At 61.4% G+C, this 14,105-nt stretch overlaps 1 protein-coding gene across 1 annotated transcript; it reads left to right on the forward strand.

Moving 5' to 3' along the window:
- Nucleotides 1-1,684: 1,684 nt before the first annotated feature.
- LOC308232709 (ras-interacting protein 1-like) lies at nucleotides 1,685-13,790 on the forward strand (the record flags this gene model as incomplete). Its single annotated transcript, XM_080639939.1, has 7 exons — nucleotides 1,685-1,734; nucleotides 5,054-5,196; nucleotides 5,293-5,402; nucleotides 7,144-7,384; nucleotides 10,288-10,454; nucleotides 11,842-11,989; nucleotides 13,549-13,790. The coding sequence occupies 7 exons, from the start codon at nucleotides 1,685-1,687 to the stop codon at nucleotides 13,788-13,790; spliced, it is 1,101 nt and encodes a 366-aa protein (XP_080496065.1).
- Between the last annotated feature and the right edge of the window lie 315 nt (nucleotides 13,791-14,105).

Raw genomic sequence — 14,105 nt, forward strand, 5'->3', positions numbered from 1 at the left:
ATGGGATGGGGATGGGGATGGGATGGGATGGGGATGGGGATGGGATGGGGATGGGATGGGATGGGGATGGGATGGGGGATGGGATGGGGATGGGATGGGGATGGGATGGGATGGGGATGGGATGGGGATGGGAGGGATGGGGATGGGGATGGGGATGGGGATGGGGATGGGGTGGGATGGGGATGGGGATGGGATGGGGATGGGGATGGGGATGGGGATGGGGATGGGGATGGGGATGGGGATGGATGGGAGGATGGGATGGGGATGGGATGGGATGGGATGGGGATGGGATGGGGATGGGGATGGGATGGGGATGGGATGGGGATGGGATGGGGATGGGGATGGGGATGGGATGGGGATGGGGATGGGATGGGGATGGGATGGGGATGGGATGGGGATGGGGATGGGATGGGGATGGGATGGGATGGGGATGGTGGGATGGGGATGGGATGGGATGGGATGGGATGGGGATGGGATGGGGATGGGGATGGGATGGGATGGGGATGGGATGGGGATGGATGGGGATGGGATGGGGATGGGATGGGAGGATGGGGATGGGGATGGGGATGGGATGGGGATGGGGATGGGATGGGATGGGGATGGGATGGGGATGGGGATGGGGATGGGGATGGGATGGGGATGGGGATGGGATGGGGATGGGATGGGGATGGGATGGGGATGGGGATGGGATGGGGATGGGGATGGGATGGGGATGGGATGGGATGGGTGGGATGGGGATGGGGATGGGATGGGGATGGGATGGGATGGGATGGGATGGGATGGGATGGGGATGGGGATGGGGATGGGGATGGGGGGATGGGGATGGGATGGGGATGGGGATGGGGATGGGATGGGATGGGGATGGGGATGGGGATGGGATGGGATGGGGATGGGGATGGGATGGGGATGGGATGGGGATGGGATGGGGATGGGGATGGGATGGGGATGGGATGGGATGGGGATGGGGATGGGATGGGGATGGGGATGGGGATGGGATGGGGATGGGATGGGATGGGGATGGGGATGGGATGGGATGGGATGGGGATGGGGATGGGGATGGGATGGGGATGGGGATGGGATGGGATGGGATGGGGATGGGTGGGGATGGGATGGGGATGGGATGGGGATGGGGATGGGATGGGGATGGGGATGGGATGGGGATGGGGTGGGATGGGGATGGGGATGGGATGGGGATGGGGATGGGGATGGGGATGGGGATGGGATGGGGATGGGATGGGGATGGGATGGGATGGGGATGGGATGGGGATGGGATGGGATGGGGATGGGATGGGGATGGGGATGGGATGGGGATGGGATGGGATGGGATGGGATGGGGATGGGATGGGGATGGGATGGGATATGGGATATTGATATGTGTATGGCTTATGGGATATGGGTATGGATATGGGATACGGGTATTGGGTATGAGGTATGGGTATGGGATACAGGAATGGATGGGTATGTGTACAGGTATGGGATATGGCAATGGATATGGGTATGGGCATGGGATGCTGTATGGAGAACGGGATGCGGGACATGGGGGATATGGGAATGCAGGGGGACACAGCAGAACCGGATGTGGGGAGAGGGAGGGGTGAGGTACATGGAGGGATGGGGGACATGGGGGGCACAGGGGGTAAAGGCGCTGTGGAGCTCTGGGGCCATGGGATGGGGACCCCTTGGCATGGTCCTGCAGGAGAAGATCAAGGAGATTGGGGACCGGCAACCGGAGAAGTGAGTGAGCCCCAAACCCCATCCCTGGGGTCCCCATTGCTGACCCCTATGGGGGTGAGCCCCAAACCCCATCCCTGGGGTCCCCATTGCTGACCCCTATGGGGGTGAGCCCCAAACCCCATCCCTGGGGTCCCCATTGCTGACCCCTATGGGAGTGAGCCCCAAACGCCATCCCTGGGGTCCCCATTGCTGACCCCTATGGGAGTGAGCCCCAAACCCCATCCCTGGGGTCCCCATTGCTGACCCCTATGGGGGTGAGCCCCAAACCCCATCCCTGGGGTCCCCATTGCTGACCCCTATGGGGGTGAGCCCCAAACCCCATCCCTGGGGTCCCCATTGCTGACCCCTATGGGGGTGAGCCCCAAACCCCATCCCTGGGGTCCCCATTGCTGACCCCTATGGGGGTGAGCCCCAAACCCCATCCCTGGGGTCCCCATTGCTGACCCCTATGGGGGTGCCCCCCAAACCCCATCCCTGGGGTCCCCATTGCTGACCCCTATGGGGGTGAGCCCCAAACCCCATCCCTGGGGTCCCCATTGCTGACCCCTATGGGGCTGCCCCCAAACCCCATCCCTGGGGTCCCCATTGCTGACCCCTATGGGGGTGAGCCCCAAACCCCATCCCTGGGGTCCCCATTGCTGACCCCTATGGGGGTGAGCCCCAAACCCCATCCCTGGGGTCCCCATTGCTGACCCCTATGGGGGTGAGCCTCAAACCCCATCCCTGGGGTCCCCATTGCTGACCCCTATGGGGGTGAGCCCCAAACCCCATCCATGGGGTCCCCATTGCTGACCCCTATGGGGGTGAGCCCCAAACCCCATCCCTGGGGTCCCCATTGCTGACCCCTATGGGGGTGAGCCCCAAACCCCATCCATGGGGTCCCCATTGCTGACCCCTATGGGGGTGAGCCCCAAACCCCATCCCTGGGGTCCCCATTGCTGACCCCTATGGGTTGAGCCCCAAACCCCATCCCTGGGGTCCCCATTGCTGACCCCTATGGGGGTGAGCCCCAAACCCCATCCCTGGGGTCCCCATTGCTGACCCCTATGGGAGTGAGCCCCAAACCCCATCCATGGGGTCCCCATTGCTGACCCCTATGGGGGTGAGCCCCAAACCCCATCCCTGGGGTCCCCATTGCTGACCCCTATGGGGGTGCCCCCCAAACCCCATCCTTGGGGTCCCCATTGCTGACCCCTATGGGGGTGAGCCCCAAACCCCATCCCTGGGGTCCCCATTGCTGACCCCTATGGGGGTGAGCCCCAAACCCCATCCCTGGGGTCCCCATTGCTGACCCCTATGGGGGTGAGCCCCAAACCCCATCCCTGGGGTCCCCATTGCTGACCCCTATGGGGGTGAGCCCCAAACCCCATCCCTGGGGTCCCCATTGCTGACCCCTATGGGGGTGAGCCCCAAACCCCATCCCTGGGGTCCCCATTGCTGACCCCTATGGGGGTGAGCCCCAAACCCCATCCCTGGGGTCCCCATTGCTGACCCCTATGGGGGTGAGCCCCAAACCCCATCCCTGGGGTCCCCATTGCTGACCCCTATGGGGGTGAGCCCCAAACCCCATCCCTGGGGTCCCCATTGCTGACCCCTATGGGGGTGAGCCCCAAACCCCATCCCTGGGGTCCCCATTGCTGACCCCTATGGGGGTGAGCCCCAAACCCCATCCCTGGGGTCCCCATTGCTGACCCCTATGGGGGTGAGCCCCAAACCCCATCCCTGGGGTCCCCATTGCTGACCCCTATGGGGGTGAGCCCCAAACCCCATCCCTGGGGTCCCCATTGCTGACCCCTATGGGGGTGAGCCCCAAACCCCATCCCTGGGGTCCCCATTGCTGACCCCTATGGGGGTGAGCCCCAAACCCCATCCCTGGGGTCCCCATTGCTGACCCCTATGGGAGTGAGCCCCAAACCCCATCCCTGGGGTCCCCATTGCTGACCCCTATGGGGGTGAGCCCCAAACCCCATCCCTGGGGTCCCCATTGCTGACCCCTATGGGGGTGAGCCCCAAACCCCATCCCTGGGGTCCCCATTGCTGACCCCTATGGGAGTGAGCCCCAAACCCCATCCCTGGGGTCCCCATTGCTGACCCCTATGGGGGTGAGCCCCAAACCCCATCCCTGGGGTCCCCATTGCTGACCCCTATGGGGGTGAGCCCCAAACCCCATCCCTGGGGTCCCCATTGCTGACCCCTATGGGGGTGAGCCCCAAACCCCATCCCTGGGGTCCCCATTGCTGACCCCTATGGGGGTGAGCCCCAAACCCCATCCCTGGGGTCCCCATTGCTGACCCCTATGGGGGTGAGCCCCAAACCCCATCCCTGGGGTCCCCATTGCTGACCCCTATGGGGGTGAGCCCCAAACCCCATCCCTGGGGTCCCCATTGCTGACCCCTATGGGGGTGAGCCCCAAACCCCATCCCTGGGGTCCCCATTGCTGACCCCTATGGGGGTGAGCCCCAAACCCCATCCCTGGGGTCCCCATTGCTGACCCCTATGGGGGTGAGCCCCAAACCCCATCCCTGGGGTCCCCATTGCTGACCCCTATGGGGGTGAGCCCCAAACCCCATCCCTGGGGTCCCCATTGCTGACCCCTATGGGGGTGAGCCCCAAACCCCATCCCTGGGGTCCCCATTGCTGACCCCTATGGGGGTGAGCCCCAAACCCCATCCCTGGGGTCCCCATTGCTGACCCCTATGGGGGTGAGCCCCAAACCCCATCCCTGGGGTCCCCATTGCTGACCCCTATGGGAGTGAGCCCCAAACCCCATCCCTGGGGTCCCCATTGCTGACCCCTATGGGGGTGAGCCCCAAACCCCATCCCTGGGGGTGAGCCCCAAACCCCATCCCTGGGGTCCCCATTGCTGACCCCTATGGGGGTGAGCCCCAAACCCCATCCCTGGGGGTGAGCCCCAAACCCCATCCCTGGGGTCCCCATTGCTGACCCCTATGGGAGTGAGCCCCAAACCCCATCCCTGGGGTCCCCATTGCTGACCCCTATGGGGCTACCCCCAAACCCCATCCCTGGGGTCCCCATTGCTGACCCCTATGGGGCTACCCCCAAACCCCATCCCTGGGGTCCCCATTGCTGACCCCTATGGGGGTGAGCCCCAAACCCCATCCCTGGGGTCCCCATTGCTGACCCCTATGGGGGTGAGCCCCAAACCCCATCCCTGGGGTCCCCATTGCTGACCCCTATGGGGGTGAGCCCCAAACCCCATCCCTGGGGTCCCCATTGCTGACCCCTATGGGAGTGAGCCCCAAACCCCATCCCTGGGGTCTCCATTGCTGACCCCTATGGGGCTGCCCCTGTCCCGCAGCGATGGGGACCCCCCTGCGCAGGGCCCGGGGGTGCTGGGCCCCGACCTGCGCCCGCTCACGCTGTGGTTGGCCAATGCCACGGAGCTGCTGAACCTGGCCCAGGCCCGGGTGCTGGAGCTGGAGAAGGAGCTGGAGCTGGAGGGTGAGCGCCGGCCCCCCAAGTGTGGGGTGAGGTGGGGGGGGGGTGATGGGAGCCCCCCTGCCCCCTAACGCAGGCACTGCTTGGGTGCATCCATAGGGCCCTGCCCGGAGCTGAGCGGGGACCTGGAGACGTGCGATGAGGCCATGGCGGTGCTGGATGAGGTCATCATGTCCACCTTCCAGCAGACCGTCTATTACCTGACCAAGGTGAGCCAAAGCGGGGCCAAACGGGGCCAAACGGAGCCAAAACAGACCCAGAGCCAAAACTGCACCAAACGGGGCCAAAACAGAGCCAAACGGAGCCAAACGGGGCCAAAACTGAGCCAAAACTGAGCCAAAACGGAGCCAAATCTGAGCCAAAACAGACCCAGAGCCAAAACTGCACCAAACGGGGCCAAAACAGAGCCAAACGGGGCCAAACGGGGCCAAACTGAGCCAAAACGGAGCCAAATCTGAGCCAAAACAGACCCAGAGCCAAAACTGCACCAAACGGGGCCAAAACGGAGCCAAACGGGGCCAAACGGGGCCAAAACTGAGCCAAAACTGAGCCAAAACTGAGCCAAATCTGAGCCAAAACGGAGCCAAACGGAGCAAAAACAGAGCCAAAATGGAGCCAAACGGGGCCAAAACTGAGCCAAAATGGAGCCAAACGGGGCCAAACGGGGCCAAAACTGAGCCAAAACTGAGCCAAAACTGAGCCAAAACTGAGCCAAAACTGAGCCAAACCTGAGCCAAAACTGAGCCAAAACCGAGCCAAAACAGAGCCAAAGAGACCCAAAACTGACCCAGAGCCAAAACTGCACCAAACGGAGCCAAAACGGAGCCAAATGGAGCCAAAACTGAGCCAAATCTGAGCCAAACCTGACCCCAAACTGCCCCAAACTGCCCCCAAACTGCCCCAAACTGACCCCAAACTGCCCCAAACTGCCCCAAACTGCCCCATTCTGACCCCAAACTGCCCCAAACTGCCCCAAACTGCCCCAAACTGCCCCAAACTGCCCCAAACTGCCCCAAACTGACCCCAAACTGCCCCAAACTGCCCCAAACTGCCCCAAACTGACCCCAAACTGCCCCAAACTGCCCCATTCTGACCCCAAACTGCCCCAAACTGACCCCAAACTGACCCCAAACTGCCCCAAACTGACCCCAAACTGACCCCAAACTGCCCCAAGCTGCCCCCAAACTGCCCCAAACTGATCCCAAACTGCCCCAAACTGATCCCAAACTGCCCCAAACTGACCCCAAACTGACCCCAAACTGCCCCCAAACTGCCCCAAACTGACCCAAACTGCCCCAAACTGCCCCAAACTGACCCCAAACTGCCCCCAAACTGACCCAAACTGACCCAAACTGCCCCAAACTGCCCCCAAACTGCCCCAAACTGCCCCCAAACTGCCCCAAACTGCCCCAAACTGCCCCAAACTGACCCCAAACTGCCCCAAACTGCCCCAAACTGACCCCAAACTGACCCAAACTGCCCCCAAACTGCCCCAAACTGCCCCAAACTGCCCCAAACTGCCCCCAAACTGCCCCCAAACTGCCCCAAACTGACCCAAACTGCCCCAAACTGCCCCAAACTGCCCCCAAACTGCCCCAAACTGCCCCAAACTGCCCCAAACTGACCCCAAACTGACCCCAAACTGCCCCAAACTGCCCCAAACTGACCCAAACTGACCCCAAACTGACCCAAACTGCCCCAAACTGACCCCAAACTGCCCCAAACTGCCCCAAACTGCCCCCAAACTGCCCCAAACTGCCCCAAACTGACCCCAAACTGCCCCAAACTGCCCCAAACTGCCCCATTCTGACCCCAAACTGCCCTAAACTGACCCCAAACTGCCCCAAACTGCCCCCAAACTGCCCCCAAACTGCCCCCATAGCCCCATAGCCTCAATCCCCCCCATCCCTCCGCACTGCCCCCCCCCCACCGCTCTCTATCGCCCCCCAGCGCCTTTACGCGACGCTGCCGGCGCTGCTGGAGGCGAACCCGTTCGCGGCGCCGCTGGAGGCGGGCGCGGGCCCGGAGCCGCTGCGCGTTCCCGACGGGGTGAGCCCCACGCTGGGCGTGTTCCAGAGCGCGCTGGAGCTGAGCCGGGGCTGCCGCCTGCACCCCGACCTCGTGTCCCAGACCTTCGGGTACCTCTTCTTCTTCTGCAACGCGTCCCTGTTCAACTCCCTCATGGAGAGGGGTGAGCGCCCTATAGGGGATATAGGGGGTATGGGGGGTATAGGGGGTATGGGGGGTATAGGGGGTATAGGGGTGAGGGATGTGGTTCTTCTTCTGCAACGCGTCCCTGTTCAACTCCCTCATGGAGAGGGGTGAGCGCCCTATAGGGGATATAGGGGGTATGGGGGGTATAGGGGGTATGGGGGGTATGGGGGGTATGGGGGGTATAGGGGTGAGGGATGTGGTTCTTCTTCTGCAACGCGTCCCTGTTCAACTCCCTCATGGAGAGGGGTGAGCGCCCTATAGGGGATATAGGGGGTATGGGGGTAATGGGGGTATGGGGGGTATGGGGGTAATGGGGGTATGGGGGGTATGGGGGGTATAGGGGGTATGGGGGGTATAGGGGTGAGGGATGTGGTTCTTCTTCTGCAACGCGTCCCTGTTCAACTCCCTCATGGAGAGGGGTGAGCGCCCTATAGGGGATATAGGGGGTATGGGGGTAATGGGGGTATGGGGGGTATGGGGGGTATAGGGGTGAGGGATGTGGTTCTTCTTCTGCAACGCGTCCCTGTTCAACTCCCTCATGGAGAGAGGTGAGCGCCCTATAGGGGATATAGGGGATATAGGGGGTATGGGGGTAATGGGGGTATGGGGGGTATGGAGGGTATAGGGGTATGGGGGGTATGGGGGTTATGGGGGGTATGGGGGGTATGGGGGGTATGGGGGGTATGGGGGGTATAGGGGTGAGGGATGTGGTTCTTCTTCTGCAACGCGTCCCTGTTCAACTCCCTCATGGAGAGAGGTGAGCGCCCTATAGGGGATATAGGGGGTATGGGGGGTATAGGGGGTATAGGGGGTAATGGGGGGTATGGGGGGTATGGGGGGTATGGGGGGTATAGGGGGTATAGGGGTGAGGGATGTGGTTCTTCTTCTGCAACGCGTCCCTGTTCAACTCCCTCATGGAGAGGGGTGAGCGCCCTATAGGGGATATAGGGGGTATGGGGGTAATGGGGGTATGGGGGGTATAGGGGGTATGGGGGTTATGGGGGGTATAGGGGGTATGGGGGGTATAGGGGTGAGGGATGTGGTTCTTCTTCTGCAACGCGTCCCTGTTCAACTCCCTCATGGAGAGGGGTGAGCGCCCTATAGGGGATATAGGGGGTATGGGGGTAATGGGGGTATGGGGGGTATAGGGGGTATGGGGGGTATGGGGGGTATGGGGGGTATAGGGGTGAGGGATGTGGTTCTTCTTCTGCAACGCGTCCCTGTTCAACTCCCTCATGGAGAGGGGTGAGCGCCCTATAGGGGATATAGGGGGTATGGGGGGTATAGGGGGTATAGGGAGTAATGGGGGGTATGGGGGTATAGGGGGTATGGGGGGTATGGGGGGTATAGGGGGTATGGGGGGTATGGGGGTTATGGGGGGTATGGGGGGTATGGGGGGTATGGGGGGTATGGGGGGTATAGGGGTGAGGGATGTGGTTCTTCTTCTGCAACGCGTCCCTGTTCAACTCCCTCATGGAGAGAGGTGAGCGCCCTATAGGGGATATAGGGGGTATGGGGGGTATGGGGGGTATAGGGGGTAATGGGGGGTATGGGGGTATAGGGGGTATGGGGGGTATGGGGGGTATAGGGGGTATAGGGGGTATGGGGGGTATGGGGGGTATAGGGGGTATGGGGGGTATGGGGGTATAGGGGGTATAGGGGGTATGGGGGGTATAGGGGTGAGGGATGTGGTTCTTCTTCTGCAACGCGTCCCTGTTCAACTCCCTCATGGAGAGGGGTGAGCGCCCTATAGGGGTTATAGGGGGTATGGGGGGTATGGGGGTAATGGGGGTATGGCGGGTATGGGGGGTATGGGGGTAATGGGGGTATGGGGGGTATGGGGGGTATGGGGGGTATGGGGGTATGGGGGGTATGGGGGTAATGGGGGTATGGGGGGTATGGGGGGTATGGGGGGTATGGGGGTAATGGGGGTATCGGGGGTATGGGGGGTATGGGGGGTATAGGGGTGAGGGATGTGGTTCTTCTTCTGCAACGCGTCCCTGTTCAACTCCCTCATGGAGAGAGGTGAGCGCCCTATAGGGGATATAGGGGGTATGGGGGTTATGGGGGTATGGGGGGTATGGGGGTATAGGGGGTATAGGGGGTATGGGGGGTATGGGGGTATAGGGGGTATAGGGGGTATGGGGGGTATAGGGGTGAGGGATGTGGTTCTTCTTCTGCAACGCGTCCCTGTTCAACTCCCTCATGGAGAGAGGTGAGGGGATATAGGGGGTATGGGGGCTATAGGGGTATAGGTACTATAGGGGCTGTAGGGGTTATGGGGGCTATAGGGGTATAGGTGCTATAGGGGCTATAGGGGTTATGGGGGCTATAGGGGTATAGGTGCTATAGGGGATACAGGGATTATGTGGGCTATAGGGGTATAGGTGCTATAGGGGTTATGGGGGCTATAGGGGTATAGGTGCTATAGGGGTTATGGGGGCTTTAGGGGTATAGGTACTATAGGGGCTATAGGGGTTATGGGGGCTATAGGGGTATAGGTGCTATAGGGGATACAGGGATTATGTGGGTTATAGGGGTGTAGGTGCTATAGGGGATATAGGGGTTATGGGGGCTATAGGGGTATAGGTGCTATAGAGGATAGAGGGGTTATGAGGGCTATAGGGGTATAGGTGCTATAGGGGATATAGGGGTTATGGGGGCTATAGGGGTATAGGTGCTATAGGGGTTATGGGGGCTATAGGGGTATAGGTGCTATAGGTGCTATAGGGGTTATGGGGGCTATAGGGGTATAGGTGCTATAGGGGCTATAGGGGTTATGGGGGCTATAGGGGTATAGGTGCTATAGGGGCTATAGGGAGTGAGACCTCCCCATTCCCCCCTCCCCTTCCCCCCCTGACCCTCAGTCCTCCCCTGCAGGGGGCGCCCTGTTCCAGTGGGGCCGTGCCGTGCGGCTCCGCACCACTCTGGACCTGGTGCTGGACTCGGTGGCCGCAATGGGGCTTGGCGACGTCGCCGCCGAGTTCTTCCAGAAGCTTTCGGCCGCCTCCAACCTGCTCTGCACCCCCAGGGCCTGCCTCAGCAAGGTGGGAATGCCGTGGGATACACTGGGAATGCCATGGGATACAATGGGAATGCCATGGGATACACTGGGAGTCAATGGGAGTCAATGGGATTCAATGGGAGTCAATGGAAGGCAGCCTCCAACCTGCTCTGCACCCCCAGGGCCTGCCTGAGCAAGGTGGGAATGCCATGGGAATGCCGTGGGATACACTGGGAATGCCATGGGATACACTGGGAGTCAATGGGGTTCAATGGGATTCAATGGGAGTCAATGGAAGGCAGCCTCCAACCTGCTCTGCACCCCCAGGGCCTGCCTGAGCAAGGTGGGAATGCCATGGGAATGCCGTGGGATACACTGGGAATGCCATGGGATACAATGGGAGTCAATGGGGTTCAATGGGATTCAATGGGAGTCAATGGGAGTCAATGGGATTCAATGGGAGTCAATGGAAGACAGCCTCCAACCTGCTCTGCACCCCCAGGGCCTGCCTGAGCAAGGTGGGAATGAGCTGGGATACACTCGGGATGCACTGGGATACACTGCGGATGCAATGGGAATGCGATGGGATACACTGGGAGTCAATGGGAGTCAGTGGGACTCAATGGGAGTCAATGACAGTCAATGGGATTCAATGGGACTCAATAGGTGTCAGTGGGATTCAAAGGGACTCAATGGGATTCAATGGGACTCAGTGAGAGTCAATGGGACTCAATGGGTGTCAATGGGACTCAATGGGAGTCAATGGGACTCAATGTCAGTCAATGGGACTCAATGGGATTCAATGGCAGTCAATGGGGCTCAATGGCAGTCAATGGGACTCAATGGGACTCAATGGCAGTCAATGGGACTCAATGGCAGTCAATGGGGCTCAGTGGCAGTCAATGGGATTCAATGGTATTCAATGGGACTCAGTGGGTGTCAATGGGATTCAGTGGGAGTCAATGGGATTCAATGGGACTCAGTGGGAGTCAATGGGACTCAATGGGACTCAATGGGAGTCAATGGGACTCAATAGGACTCAATGGGGCTCAATGGCAGTCAATGGGACTCAATGGCAGTCAATGGGACTCAATGGCAGTGAATGGGGCTCAGTGGCAGTCAATGGGACTCAATGGGACTCAATGGGACTCAATGGCAGTCAATGGGACTCAATGGGACTCAATGGGACTCAATGGGACTCAATAGCAGTCAATGGGACTCAATGGCAGTCAATGGGACTCAATGGGACTCAATGGCAGTCAATGGGACTCAATGGCAGTCAATGGGACTCAATGGGACTCAGTGGCAGTCAATGGCACTCAGTGGCAGTCAATGGTACTCAATGGCAGTCAATGGGACTCAATGGGACTCAATGGCAGTCAATGGGGGGGTCTCTCCCGGTGCCCCCCCAACCCCGTCCCTCCCCGCAGATGACGTGGTCCCGGCTCCGGGCCGAGTTCCCGGCGCTGAGCCCGGCTCAGCTCCACCACATCCTGAGCCATTACCAGCTGGGGGGGGGCCAGGCCCCGCCGCCCGCCTGGAGCCCCCCCCCCGAGGAGCGCGAACAGGTCACGGCAGGTCAGTGCCCCCCTCGTTGGCCCCATTGCCCCCCTCGTTGGCCCCATTGCCCCCCCATTGGCCCCAATGGCCCCCCTTGTGTCTGCATTGCCCCCCCTTGTCCCCATTGCCCCCCATGTGACCCCATTGCCGCCCCATTGTATCCCATTGCCCCTCCACCTGTCCCTATTGCCCCCCCACGTGACCCCTTTGCCCCCCCATTGTCCCCATTGCCCCCCCATTACCTCCCCTACATGTCCCCATTGCCCTACCATTGTCCCCACATTGTCCCAGTTGCCACCCCCCCTTGTCCCCATTGCCCCCCCATTGTCCCTATTACCCCCCTGTGTCCCCATTGCCCCCCCATTGTCCCTATTACCCCCCTGTGTCCCCATTGCCCCCCCATTGTCCCTATTACCCCCCTGTGTCCCCATTGCCCCCCCATTGTCCCTATTACCCCCCCATTGTCCCTATTGCCCCCCTGTGTCCCCATTGCCCCCCCATTGTCCCTATTACCCCCCTGTGTCCCCATTGCCCCCTCATTGTCCCCATTGCCCCCCCCTTGTCCCTATTACCCCCCCGTGTCCCCATTGCCCCCTCATTGTCCCCATTGCCCCCCCATTGTCCCTATTACCCCCCTGTGTCCCCATTACCCCCCTGTGTCCCCATTGCCCCCCCATTGTCCCTATTACCCCCCCATTGTCCCTATTGCCCCCCTTTTGTCCCCATTGCCCCCTCATTGTCCCCATTGCCCCCTCATTGTCCCCATTGCCCCCCCATTGTCCCTATTACCCCCCCTGTGTCCCCATTGCCCCCTCATTGTCCCCATTGCCCCCTCCTTGTCCCTATTACCCCCCTGTGTCCCCATTGCCCCCTCATTGTCCCCATTGCCCCCCCCTTGTCCCTATTACCCCCCCTGTGTCCCCATTGCCCCCTCATTGTCCCCATTGCCCCCCCATTGTCCCTATTACCCCCCCTGTGTCCCCATTGCCCCCTCATTGTCCCCATTGCCCCCTCCTTGTCCCTATTACCCCCCCTGTGTCCCCATTGCCCCCTCATTGTCCCCATTGCCCCCCCCTTGTCCCTATTACCCCCCCTGTGTCCCCATTGCCCCCTCATTGTCCCCATTGCCCCCCCATTGTCCCTATTACCCCCCCTGTGTCCCCATTGCCCCCTCATTGTCCCCATTGCCCCCCCATTGTCCCTATTACCCCCCCTGTGTCCCCATTGCCGCCCCATTGTCCCCATTGCCCCCCCCTTGTCCCTATTACCCCCCCTGTGTCCCCATTGCCCCCTCATTGTCCCTATTGCCCCCTCTTGTGTCCCCATTACCCCCCTATTGTGTCCCCATTGCCACCCCATTGTCCCCATTACCCCCCCATTGTCCCTATTACCCCCCCTGTGTCCTCATTGCCCCCCCAAGTGTCCCCATCACCCCCCTTTGCCCCCTCATTGTCCCCATTGCCCCCTCATTGTCCCCATTGCCCCCTCATTGTCCCTATTGCCCCCCCATTGTCCCCAGTGCCCCCCCACGTGACCCCTTTGCCCCCCCCTTGTCGTGTCCGTCCCCCCCCCCCCAGGTGACATCTTCGAGAGCTTCTCCGAGCACCCCCCGTTGCTGCTGCCCAGCCGGGGCTTCCTGCTGCGGGCGGGGGGGGGCGCCGAAGACGCCGGGGGGGGCGCCGAGGACAAAGGGGGGGTCCCCGAGGAGGAGGGGGGGCTCCTGCAGGCCCTGAGCCGCGTGCGCCGCCTGCTCTGGGACCTGGAGCACGATGAGGTCCCCGCCAACCAGCGGGGGCTGCCCTGGGACGGGGCTGCATGAGGACCCCCCCCACCCGGGACCCTATGGATCCATAGGACCCCCCCTGTACCCCTAGAGAAGAGGTCGTCCCCCCCCCCCCCGTGCCCTCTGTCATGTGCGTGCGCCCATTAAAGCTGCCACGTGTGCACCCACGTGGGAACTGCGTGCGGGGCCCAGAAGAGGATGAATGGGGCCGGGGGAGGGTCCTCTGTGGGCGTGGCTTCAGGAAGCCCCGCCCCCTTTTTCCCCCCCACGGCGCCACGTGACCTCTCCGGACCCTTTCCCATTCATGAGGCTGCGGCTCCTTTATTGGCGGGAAGGGGCGGAACCTCCGCG

This window comes from Psittacula echo, assembly GCF_963264785.1.
Source record: "Psittacula echo genome assembly, contig: SCAFFOLD_163, whole genome shotgun sequence".
Taxonomy (NCBI): domain Eukaryota; kingdom Metazoa; phylum Chordata; class Aves; order Psittaciformes; family Psittacidae; genus Psittacula; species Psittacula echo.